The sequence below is a fragment of the Helicoverpa zea genome, chromosome 2 (genome assembly GCF_022581195.2).
Source record: "Helicoverpa zea isolate HzStark_Cry1AcR chromosome 2, ilHelZeax1.1, whole genome shotgun sequence".
Taxonomy (NCBI): domain Eukaryota; kingdom Metazoa; phylum Arthropoda; class Insecta; order Lepidoptera; family Noctuidae; genus Helicoverpa; species Helicoverpa zea.
In genome coordinates this window covers 14,243,643-14,257,214 of record NC_061453.1, presented here as the reverse complement: position 1 = coordinate 14,257,214, position 13,572 = coordinate 14,243,643, and the positions used below count along the sequence as shown (strand labels likewise).

Below are 13,572 nucleotides of genomic sequence, written 5' to 3'. Positions count from 1 at the left end.
AGACTAGATTTATTTATTGAAAATATTTATTATTTATAGGGCAAAGTCATTTAAGAATTCTTTTCATCGCCTTATCTTCAAATACATACCTCATCATTATTAAATGTATGTTGATCATACTGCAACAGCCAGGCTTGTTAAATATTAAATCTCAAATTATTTTGGCAACATTCTTACCAAAAAAAAAAACGCTGACAATATTGGTAATAGAAAAAAAAACAAAGCAATATTTTCAGGATTTTATTTTATTAAAATTTTTAGTCTGTATTTCGGTGAGTACTTTTTAATGAAGTCTTTTTACAGACTTTATTGATATCTATAAATACACTTACGTCTTTCGTAATAAAAAAAATTGTGCATATGGACAGAACAAATTACAAAAAAGAAGTGAATTTTCAATACGATTTCTGATAACACTAAGTGATTTAAAAAAATAAAATCAAAAATATTTTTAAACTAAATGTAACTTTAACGTAATTCATTTGACTTAATTTTTTTTCTCATACACTTGAGTTTTGTCAAGCTCAACAATTCATTGACTATTTTACAATATTATCATTGACTTAATTGTAATTAATGTTAAACAATATAAACGAACGGGATCAGTCGTGGTTGGAAATCTAAATGAAAAGGATGTTTTACAACCTGTTATACCGTTTCCTAATTTATTTACATATTTACAAACACTATTGGTCCATCTATGTTAAAAATTAAAAAAGTCGCATTTATCGAAGAAACAGGTGATCTTGAAAAGTCAAAGAAAAAACTTAAATATTCGAAATAATTGCTCAATGTCCTAGACAACTCTTTTAATCCTTTTATGCAATTAAGTTCATTTAAAACAAAGCGGTATTAACTAATGACCACCTGTTTCTTCAGAAAATCTTTTTTTCTATAAAAACTAAAATCACTTAAAACTGACTTTTTCGAAGAACCATTATTGCTTCTAACTTCGATAAAACTTTCAGCGAAGATTACATTGGTGTCTCTTTATTCTTCAAATATCTAGTTTTTAAATTCAATATTAAACCCAAACTCGATCGGCTGTTACAATTTTATAGAAAGGTCATGAAAGAAAATGGCCTAAATTTCATTATCTACAGATGTTCAAAGGGAAATCAAAAAGGACCCTCAGTTTCTGTAAGGTCTGTGCGCTTGAACTATTAATAAAATACACTGATTGACATTAAAGAAGGCGACGGCAACGTTGTAAGTGAATTGAAATTAATTTTTCAATCGTTCAGCTTTAACGATATTTTAGCATCGGTTTAATCTTCATAGCCAGTATTACGGCAAATAGCTGTTCTTAAATAGAATAAAACCTTATCTCAAATGGAATGTACCTCAGATTATTACGTCCTCGAATATTCCAGAACATAAATCTCGCGAATACAACGTTTATGAAACAATGTAATTTCTTAAACCGTGCTGAAACAAAGAAACTAATTCCACATTCATAGAATTTTAACAGCCGACCGAGAACAACGACGATTATCCTTTAATATTTTATTTAAATTTCACTATTTTTGAGATTATCATAATTGTAATTAGGATGGATATGCGGCTGAGCTGCTGAATTATATACAGTTATTTCGCTATTTACAACCATAATATACATACATCGATAGATCGTCCATAACACGCTTTCATATACCGTCTTAGATATGATAATCACGAACGTCACTTATTTAAATGTTTCACTTCACAAAATCACTGATTCAGTTCACATTGTCTTTGGAAGAGTATTTTAATACTAATAACCTTCGAATTTCAAGCGGCACAGTTATAGTCTATATGTAGTCTGTGACACACTTGAGAAGGTCCGGCTCAAGTCACACGATCTCGTCATGGTGGACTACGTCGCTGCAACTGCCGGCGCGTTGCAGTCAGGCACGCTGCCGTCACACACGCAGTTCCTCCATCGTCACGTTCGACTTCGCGTTCAGTTGCGTGTTCTTCTTTGTCAAAGTACTCGTATTAATCATCTGCATCTGATGTGCTGATAATAAAGGCTGGTTTTCTTGCAATTGCCCACTTGCTAACGTATTTATATTACTCTTGCCAAGCTTAGGAGGCGGAGGCGCCCGAGGCAATGTCGCCATACTTGCAACGTTATTGCTCGGCAAATCAGCAAACTCCGGCGGAGGTAGCTGATGATGAGAGTGATGGTGATGACTCAGAATAGTAGCTGGGTCGTTTTTTAAACTAGTTTGGTAAGTTAACGCTCCTTCTAGATCACCACATATGTTGTTCGGCATCTGGCCATTCTCCACTCTTTTTTTTAAGTGAGCCCCGTTGGTGTGGCCGTCTTGGCCGTTCATTCTCGTTTTGTCTCTCTGGTAGTATACGCCGGCGAATATGAGAACATTTAGTATGAGGAGTGAACATCCAATAGCGATGGTCACACTGAGAGCTGTGGAATAAGCTGCGAATCCATCTTCGGGTGGAGCTGCTGTAGTTGCATCAGTTTTATGTACTTCTGTACCAGCAGTACTTTGAGTAGGGGCATTAATGCCAATAATGTTGAAATTTAATGGTGAGGTAATATTCAAGACTCCTAAGACTGGGATCTTAGTTGCTAATCCAGTATCAGTAATGACCATGTCTGTAGTCTTTTTGAATGGTGGGCTGAATGTTTTGATGGTCGGCTGGAGAGCAGACTCTTCGTGTTCGAGCTGATGATGAGACGGAGGCACATCCTCGCCTCCAGGTCGGTGAAGATCTGGTACAAGGTTCAACCAGAACGACAGTCTGTTGGCAAAATAAACGCTACACTAAAGTATTTATCTGATAAAATTCCCAAGTTTATTAAAACAATTTTGTAGGTAATACTTCAACACTTCAGCGTTAAAAACACGACATTATTAAAGGAGAAAGCTGGAATAAAAATTCAGTAATATCATTTTTCAAAGAAATTAAAACGCTTTCTTGGAAAAAATGCAGGAAGCTTCTTTAGAAACATTCGTAGGATATCCTTTTGTAGTAAGACGTACCTGTGAGCTCTGTAGTGGTTCTTCAATTTGGCTTTAGTGTCGATGTTCAAGTACTTCTTATGCACTGCTTCGTATGCCGTCCATTCAATGTTCTTCATCCTCACCCGTTCCTGTCTGCCGGCCCTTATTGGATCACTCTCTTGGGCTTCGTTGGGATTTCTAGACAAATGGAATAAATATTTGAAAGGTATGTCTTTTATTCATCGAGTATGATAAACATATTTTACAACGGTAGAATTTTGTTTTTCTATCAAAATTATATAAGGCAATAAGAGCAGATGATTTTGCATACAAATACACTGTTGTAAGAATAAAATCAAATAGGTGATGAAAAAACATTTCTGAAAAAAAAAATATTTTTACTAGCTAAAAATTATAGGCAGAATACTATAAACATCTTAAACGAAGAGATAACAGATGTTGAAAAGAATCCAGATTTTTCTATTTGATTAAATTCATAAAAATGTTATGACAGAATAAAATTGAAAATAAGGCCGAATACATCTTTTATGAAGAATAAAGGCCCTCTATTTAATCTCGTAGATTCACACGTTAATACTACGAACAAATAACGTAATAACTTTATTAAATTGAGATCTATTGCAGACTCCTACTTTTATAACATAAATGAAACAAATTTCAAAATTACTGATCATCAATTCAAGTCCAGTCTGATCAAAAACCAATGACACTTACCCAGTCTTCGCAAAGTTGCCCCAATACAGCATGACGGATTCTGACAGGGCCACTTCAGCCTTCGTATAGTTCCTCGCGAAATGGGCCAAACCACCCACCAGTGGAGCTCCAAACACATAAGGCAACTCCTCACCATGGATGCACCCTTGTCGCTGCAGAAATACACAAGATATTTAACTAGAGTTAAAATCAGACTTCCAAAGAACCAAAACTCTAGCCCTTCACCATTTTACTAAAATGTTTTCATTATTGTAAACAATAATCTATATAAAAATTGTATTAAATAGAATTAGTGCCACTAGCTTCTAAAAGACAGTCTGAAATTCTAATACCATCATTGTTAAACCACGCACGAATGTTAATATGAAGTCACCCTTCCTCCATACATAGAAATCATTAGCTAACTAACTGTTACCTGGGACCTTCATAACACCAATTCCAAACAAAATTGTTCCTTAAGCTGCCTCATTGCCCTCGTTAGCTCATCTATTGCAAACAAGGTAACTCCACACTCCCATATTAACGGCACCATCGCCTCACCACCCAATTCAGATAGAACTTCGAATTCCCTTTCAGACTTAGCCGAGAAGGGTCTTCGTTAAATGGTCAAATAATAATTGCTCCTCAAAATGTGGATAGTTAGCAGTTTGTCGGAAACAGGCTGATGTTCGTTTTGTGATGTATCGATGTTAATGAGTAGGTTAAACTCGCGCTATTATTAGTAAGGGCGGCATTACCTCGGATTGATGTCCAAATTATGCGGTAAAACTGTTAATTTAGGACCATTTGGGATTAACATTTGGACGCAATGAAATAAATTATTTGTCAGGTTTAAACTCGATCATTTAATTTTCCCATCTATTTTGTGTGCGAGAATAATTTGGTCATAAATATGTGTATTTTGCAATTTTCCTACGAAGCTTCGGCATGAATTGCGTTTGCAAAACTGAAAAGCAATTTTATTCACGCCCAGGCAAATAGGTGCTGCAATATTTATAAAGATAGATGACCTAAATGCTTCCTCGGCACGTATTACCTTTGTGTTCTGGGCCGCGAGTTCATTGGGACTAATATTTGCATGGTCTGTACAAATGTTTGTTCCATTTCCGAATGTTCGAGAATGTGGAACACCCTGCTAGGTATTTAGCTATGTCAGCATTAATTCAGTCACCATCGTTGGCTTATTTATTGGTCATTGCTGCCTTTTCTTAAATGTTATCAGGCACCTTGATATTTTGAAGTGTCAGTCATAATATCTCAGATATTCTCAGATCTTCAGAAATTGTTAGTTGCCAGAACATTCGAAATTAAAGTGTAGGCGTTTAAACTCCAGACCCGACATTAATCCTTTAGAAATAATTATTTCAAAACTATTTACCATCTAAACTTAATCGATTATGAACTCCAAAAACTAAACAAACTCGAGACTAAGTAATGCAAAACTTCAACTTAATTGAATAATTTCATAAATCCAATTTGTGTTGTGTTTTGGCTCGTTACCACAAAATGTGAGCTGTTCAAGGCTACTTAATTATTTAGTGAACTCCTATGGAATAAGTTTCTGAGAAACAATTATTTTGAAATTCATTTAACTGTTCATGTTTGCGAAATTCTTAGTGATGTAAGTTCTTATTTGTTTATACTCGAAAATATTCTTCTTTATTTGCTAATAGCTACGAATACTTTTTTGAATTAAATTTGAATTCATTTTGAATCAAAAAGAGAAAAGCAATACGATTTCATGAATAAACTATTGTTGGACTGATAATGAATTAAGGTAAAAATACCGGTACTCAGCTGAATCCAGTATACTAGAAACCGATTCCTTAATTTTTGGGAATAGGCTACGACAATAACAAGCTATATTAGGAAGCTTGACAAAAAGAATTACTCGCTGACTGAGTTAGGGAGGTCAAATACGCAGTCGTTTCATGTCAAACCCTATCCTCTAGGATTGAAATATGAGTGCGACGTATTTCCTTTACCTGTTGATAATGAGTGCATAAATAAAAAAATCAGTAAGTAGCAACTTCTTTATCACTTACCTGAGGATAATCTCCATACTTGGTCTGGTAGTCAAACACGTACAAGTAAGAATTCCGTCTCAGTGCAGAATGTGTGTCTGCTGTCAGCACCATTGGTGCTACGATTTGAGCATCGCTTAAAGCTTCTAGCGTTTCGTCCCTGATAACAAATTGACATTAGTACATATTTAGCAGAAACTTTGAGATTTTACTGCAAAAAGTAAGAACTGATTGTGATTCAAAGATTGAAAAGGGTTTTTATTCTACGGTTTGAATAGTTTTAATACTGCGTTACTTTCAGTGAAGGGAAAGCTGACTAAATTAAAGACCATTAAAGTACTATATTTATCCTGTTTCTTTTTGATACCAGAAATGAAGAAGATACTGACTGCAGGATAGCAATCAAACAACTATCTCATTTATTATTGAATAATTAATTGTAATTAACCTGAATGCCCTATTAATGAGCATCAATAGATTTGATGGATTGACTTATAGTAATTTTAGTCAATACTTTCAAGATTATGACATTTGATTTTGACGCTGAAGAAGAGTAAGTATCTACGACCGTATTCAAATGATTTTAGAGTACTTAAACATTTTCGTCTGATTCAATGTGAACAACTAGACTAGACCATGTCTGTGGTCTCAACTACGTCAACTATGAAGTAACACTATCGGGATAGTTATCCCACTCCATACCGTACCAAATTTTAACCAAAACTATTGAGCAGTCTCGCCACAAAATTCCATAACATTTAATTAGTTTTCATTTCCACATACGACGTTGATGTTAAACTTTCTTCCAGTTTTCTAACACTAAGCTTAAGCTCAGTTTTAAACAGTTCCTAAATACAGAGTCGTGTTAACTTCGTCCATCGCTTGAGTCTGGACTTTCTAGACGTTAGATATTGTCCTGTTTAGAAATAGTTTCTTTTGTAGAAGTTAATGAAGCACGTTTCTTGAAGATGCAAAGTGTTTAATGACAAGTGATGCAGATCCTTTAATATTATTTATTATTGTTGGTTTAGAAAAGAAAATAAGTCTAGATTATACTAAGCCCCACAATCGTTTTACTGTGGGGTATAAATATGTAGAAATAGATCTAACAAAACATACCTACACTCACACAGCTTTCTAGCAATTTCATTTCAAATTCTACTTATATGAAGGTATCGTTTAAAATATTTCTCGTACATGTATTTCACGTTTTATTTTCCCGTTTCTTGAGCACATGTGTATATTTCTTGGTATACGTAATCTGATTAGGATTCTTGAGTTTTCCGTAAATAATAAGAAATCTTAAAATAACTACGCATGTCGAAAGAATATTTTAATGTTATAAAGAGGATTACATATGTAAGAAACGGGTATCCTATTTTTCTTTCTTGTATATTGCTGCAATGCAGCATACGTTTGAAAGTCTATCTCATTGAAACATACAACAATACAAAGAAAGTACCATTATTGTCATCAAAGCGAATTCAAAAATGGCATCTCAGTCGATATCAATAAAATATATCTGGTATGTAATAAAAAAGCTACATTGTTTCTCTTATAACGGACCTGCGGGAAGAGACTTCTTAAGACAGTACCCTTGTACTTAATTGTACTAGTTTTCATCATGTCTTATAAACTGTTTAATAAATAAACTTACCTAATATTAATCGGATGCTGAACCGGCCGCTCCCAATCCGTATACTCATTGATTATAGTCGCCAGGATCTCTGACAGATGATAGCTGTAAGTATTCCTGACGAAAGACTTGAGGATCTTGGACCTCCGGTCGGCTTCGATGCCGTATTGCACGTCATCACCGCTGAAGGCGAAGTACGCCTCCGCTTTTGTTACTCCTAACATTAAATCGTACCTGAAAGAGGTGCTGGATTAGAAATTGATTCTATCGATACTTATGTAAATGATCACCGAAATCTATTTAAATCTTCTTGACAATATTTTTTATTTTCCTTAACTTCAGTAATACGACTAAATCAGTCTAGTAGATAATAACTCAAAACTCACTTTTGTCAAGGTCCAGGACCATAATTAACGAACATTTCAAAATATTTCTACTCATGAACAAACTTGTCCAGATACTAATATGGAACATAAAACAAATGAATACCCACTTAGTAAGCTGTGCCACAGCACTCTTCCTCATCAGCACCGCATTGATGATATTGATGGCATTCTGAGCTTGCTTGCCCAAAGGTGCATGAGCGACCGCCTGACCTCCCCACTCGTACCCATTCTCTGGGTTCACTAGCAGATCACCGGTATCTGGTAAGAGGACACAGTATTGTATTATACACAGGAAGACCAAGATGTGTATCTTGATCTTCCTGTGCATAAAATGTTTTAATGGCTACATGCTATTTATGGTAGATTATAGGATAGAATTTGTTGAAGAAGAAGGAGTGATTATTTCTATTCAGCTTATGAGAGTAATCATTATCAATATGATCATAACCAGGCTATTTAATGATGGACCACTGTGATAGAGAGACCTCTTCTCACGTATCGAGATCTAGTATGAATCTTGCGAGAACACGTATAGTACTAGTATCATAGTTTTTATGATAAAAGTGTAAAGAAAGTTAAAAGCATTTTGATTAATGTAAACAAAAATGTTAGCACAACAATTTCCAAAATAACACAAAAGTAAAGCAAACCAAACAAACTTAAAAATTGTCAAAGCTGAATTTTATCAAAAAGCAAGCGAGACAGAAACGGCCATTAATTGTCCGACATTACAAAAAGCGGAGATCAACGTAAGAAAAAAAATCCCGTTGTTCAACAAACTGAGCTAACAGAAAACGTTGACGCTCGAAGAGCGCGAGATGAGAAAAGTTCCCTGAGACAATTTAATAACAGCGGGTGGACGAGACGCCGGAATGCCGATGTGAAAACACGGAAACTTTTGTGGATTTATGTCTCGTGTTTGGGTTATGGTAGCTGCACTTCATGAAATCTTTGCTGTTATTTTTTGGCTGTTGAAATTGAACGGTTCGAGTCATAATTGACAATTCAGCCAGTTTTCCTTAAAACCTTAAGAATATCAAAGAAGATAATGATACTGAAGCAGCATACTGCTCGCAGGTGCTAACATGTCTCGTAATTGTTTCAAACTTCTGGGCACACATAAAGAAAATTAACTATGATATCCAAAAATAAAGAGGTTTTACATATTTGTTTACACACCTAAATTGGAACCAAGTGAATCACATCTTTTCCATCGTCATCTAAACGCGTTTAAAATTGACTGTTTAAAATCTATTCCTATCATTTCTTGTACCTAACAAAAGACATTCAAAGCTGTCCACGTAAACTCTCTTAACCTAATTCCGGAATCCTTTATTTACCCTTTCTTAAACAGCATTAAATCTCCGCTAAGAAATTCGCAATGCTCATCTACAGAAGCGCTCGGGTCATCCAAATGAATTGCAACAAATCCTCGCTTTAATTCCTCAGTTCTTAACAGCTGTTGGTTCCAGCGAAGATTTGTAAAAGTACGTTGCAGAGATCAGTCTTAGCCGCAAAGCCCGAGACAAACAATAGAACAGTGATTATGAAGAAAAAGAAAACAAAATGATTAAACTAGTAACAGCTGTGTGGGCTACAGTGAACGGTGAACGAATTTATGAATCCGACTCGATGAAATATCTTGAAGATTTTGCTGTAGTTCTAGATTTTTCGTAAGTTTGAATATTTTAATTTACTTAAATTTTTCTTAGTTATATTTCAATAAACCACAGTAATACTTGATGAAAACAAACAAATTGCTATTGGTTTAAGATTCTCAAAATATTTAGCAACAATTCCAAACTTAGGAGATAATCAAAGAATGTTTTCATAATTAGTTTTGTTGTGGTCTCCCATTGGGCCGAAATGTATCGATAAACTATTTGGGCGTTTGCCAATAAAATTGAGTCGTAACTACGAAATTGTACTTACAATGTCCTAGAAAGGATATTTCTTTTTGACGTCGAGTTCCGTCGATGGAAGAATAAAATATTATTTTCTTATAGTACTCATTAATTCGCTTGTCCCTCGTCTGTTTGGAACATCCACAATGTAATTATCATGATTATATGAGATAACGTCATCAGCTGCGTTACTTACATTACCTTCTTGGAAATAAATTACTTTTCCTTTATAAGGGGATACTGTTTCATCTAAATTGGAAGACCTATCATATTTGTTAGATAGCCCGAAATTGGTATCTTTTCCTTTATTTTTTTTTTCTTAGCCCTTATTGTCCCATTGCTGGGCAAAGGCCTCCCCATTTTGTTTCCACACCTCTCGATCTTTCCTTTATTAATATACCTAAGTTAATTTTTTTCCTGATCTAGCGTTCAGAACCTTTTTTCTATATTTCAGTTGCGAATACAATTTCTTGTTTATACAATAATAGCGCTGTTATGAGTTTATTGAGGGCTGCGATTGATATAATAAAAATGGCGATTCCATTCTTCTTCGTTCTTCGTCTTTGTATATTTATAGACAAAATATATTTGGAAATAAGATTTCTTTTTTGAAATACTCGTCAATAGAAGTGAATGTTTATTAATCTTGACACAAATCTTTTTGGCAAAGTTAGAAAATATAAAATAATAAGAAGTCCCTGTCCAAAAATAAACGACCTTTTGTATTCCTTGAAAACATTTTATCGGAATTATTTTAAAAGTTGCTTCAGATAAAATAAAATCTTGACTTTTCGCCACAAAACGTACACCTACGACTTACAAAGATAAAATATCTTGATAATATCAAAGTAGGAAAAGCAAAACACTAATATAAAAGTAAAATTCAAACAGCCCATGGCATAACTGAATATAATAAAGCTGCTACTACATATTTACATGATACTTTACCTATAACAACACCGTCGACGCTAGGCCCGAAGGCATAGGCGAAGTCGGGCGCCTGAACTGGTGCCGACAGTAGCGCCTCAAGCGGGCGCTCGCGTAAACACCGGAGCAATGCCGGCGGTGTTAGTTCTGCGGACAAAGTTGCTTTGTTAATCATATTGTTTGCTACTTCCTCGTACGTGTTATACGGAACAATTAATAATTTTGTTGATGTATGTTTGTTGTTTTATACTTTCTCTGTTGTGTCACTTGTTTTTGGGAATTGGTTTGAGTACAGGTGTTAGGTAATTGGGCTGTGAAATTCCAAATTTAACCTTTCATTACATAATACCTAATTAGTAATATTAATGTACGTGTTGATGAATCATGAAATCAATAAACTAGATACTCATATAATTAAGTCTGAATGATTAATCATCGTTAACACCATTCCTTGTCTTTCACTAGTCTCATTTCACAAACTACAAGCACGTGACTATCACCTATAATTCCCTTACAGAACAGCTGAGCTGCTGAGCTCTAAACTCCAGGTGTCACTCCATTGTCACTGGTATTCATGTCACCGTCCAAACTAAACACAGCGCTTCACATTGCACTTAATACCACTAGTGACTCGGCTTCTGTGACACAATTGGACGGTCGGCCATTTTCGTCCCGGAGAATTTTAGCATGTTGCAAGTGATGTAATGCATCTGAATATGAATTAGGTCGCTGCTATTATTTGAATGGTGAAAGGTTTCGTATATCTAAAGCACTTTAAAGATATATTTTGGGAATTCATAATGAAACAATCTTTGTCTATCACCCAAAAATCTTCAGTGACCGTGAGGCCTTCTAGCGATCGATCAGTTTTGATTTATTTAGGAATTCATCAAGTATTTATAATCTACGTTGCGACTGTTGACAGAATTGTAAATGTATTTTCCAATTAAAAAGGAATGTTGACTATGTTCCAAGGAAACAGTCTCGCTATTTCAGGAACTGATTATTCATTTTGGAATGCTCAACTTGGTCCATTCCTTTTCTTTCTTGACTATTGTACTATCAGAATACCGTAGCAGCATTGCGAGGTTGCAGCATACTGAGGTCGGAATCTTTTCAAGAATCGGTATTCATATTTTTTTCCATTTGTCTTTTATTTTGCGGAACTGTGCGAGAGGTCAAAATAGTTTCTTTGCAATCTTTCTTTCTAGCCATTAAAGAAAATGCTGTCTCTAAATCTGCGGGATGAAATTCTTAATATATTTTTATAAAGTCTGTATTTTTCTTGAAAATTTTAGGTGGCTTTATAGTAGAGGTTTTCAAAGCTGGTAACTTGAAGTGTGTCGCGTTGGGAGGCACCACGTGCGTCAGTTGGAGGATTGCCAAGCGTGATGCCCCAATACTGTGGCAGTTCACTTAACAACAACTTACTGGGCTGTCTACTGCGTGTGGACTAGTTTAGCGCAGAGATAAACATAGCGCTTGGACATTTGATGTGTGTCATTCATCAGGATTTGATGAAGTAGAAGAACTCTTTGTAAAATTATACAATTACGATATCGATTATCATTTTCGTGACTTAATTAAAATCTATTGTGGTGCCTTTGGTTAACTCATCCTGGTAGACAAAAAGAATATCTATAAAACAATGAGTGAGTATATACATATGAAGTTACAATTACCTGGAGAACAATTGGCATGTGTGGCCACTATTGCGGCATATTTGCTAGGGTCCGCGACCAGGGACCACGGACTCAGTCCAGATCCTGACATGAGAACTGCTCTGTGAAACAGTAGACCTGAAACAAATTCAGAAAGTCAATACATTTGCAAAACTTGGTACTAGAAGTTAAACACATCCAATCAATTCTTTAATGGCTTGGTAGCGGTTTTAACAAACAAAGAGATAGAACAGGTAAAATTGTCAGCACTATTATTATAAAAATGCAAGTCTTGAATGTTTTAAAATATTCACTAGGTACTGACGACAACAGAAACGTTTTCCAAGAATTTTAAAACAGTTTCAAAACAAGCTTATTTCCGCAAATTTTATACTGTTTACAGATGTTTATTGCTTGAAACACTCTGGGATGATGAGTTTTTCGGATATATAAGGAGATATCTAATGCTATCCCGTTCAACATAATGTATTGACTGTTCCAGCGTACTAAAATTATGTAAAGGTGTATTTAGAACAAAGACAGAGGACTACAATACCAGCATTCTTTTCCAGATTAGTATTTTGCTTCCCTGGCAAATTATGTTTATGTTAACGGAAGTAGAGCATTATTTCATTATTTTCTCAGAGAATGTAATAGATAGAACCAAGCCAAATATAGAGGTTGCAAACCTCCTTATTTGGTTTAGGTAGACGAAAGCTAATGGTTAAGCCAAATTTCTTGGTACCATAGCACAGTCCAAGAACGATACCAAAACCAATACCGAACCTATCGGATTTTACTCAGCGTCGATAAAACGCTTTCAATCTTCATCATCTTTAACAAGTTCGTACAATAGCCCAACATTTTCACGTTCCTAATTTGTTGGAGCACTTTATCTTGTTTGTCTATCAGAATCTGGAACGTCAAACGAAGCATCGTCAACGTTTTAAAGTGAAGTACTCGCGAGGGAAATCTTCCCGTAGATATACTTCAATTTTCCGTCCAAATAGTTGTTACACATGTTCGCTTGTTTTTCATAGGGAAAGTTTCAAGCGATACATAACGTGGAGATTTAAAGTTGGATTGTTCTGTTGTGGTCAGAATACCATTTTTGGTGCTGTTTTCTTTGTACCTACTGTTGGTATGACCATTATTTTTTTGTTTGTGTATTTTTTTTCTTTGGAACGAAATAGTTGGTTTGGATATTTGTGGTCATTTAAATAATAGTAATATCATCAGAATGCTCGCTATCACAAGCCTCTATTGCAAGCATGATAAAATATTTATTGCCTTTTATACGTATCAATTCATTAATACAGAAGGGTGAGTTTTAGTTAAATGTGAC

At 34.9% G+C, this 13,572-nt stretch overlaps 1 protein-coding gene across 1 annotated transcript in view; it reads right to left on the bottom strand.

Moving 5' to 3' along the window:
* Positions 1–227: 227 nt before the first annotated feature.
* The window catches only part of LOC124637235 (neuroligin-4, Y-linked), a 44,820-nt gene continuing 31,475 nt past the window's right edge, over positions 228–13,572 (bottom strand). The window contains exons 4-11 of the mRNA XM_047173590.1: positions 12,249–12,365; positions 10,588–10,713; positions 7,843–7,993; positions 7,371–7,583; positions 5,735–5,873; positions 3,690–3,841; positions 2,994–3,152; positions 228–2,751 (exon numbers count right to left, since the gene is read on the bottom strand). Coding sequence (XP_047029546.1) covers positions 1,902–2,751; positions 2,994–3,152; positions 3,690–3,841; positions 5,735–5,873; positions 7,371–7,583; positions 7,843–7,993; positions 10,588–10,713; positions 12,249–12,365 — 1,907 coding nt within the window. The 3' untranslated portion in view covers positions 228–1,901. The remainder of the gene's footprint in view (positions 2,752–2,993; positions 3,153–3,689; positions 3,842–5,734; positions 5,874–7,370; positions 7,584–7,842; positions 7,994–10,587; positions 10,714–12,248; positions 12,366–13,572) is intronic.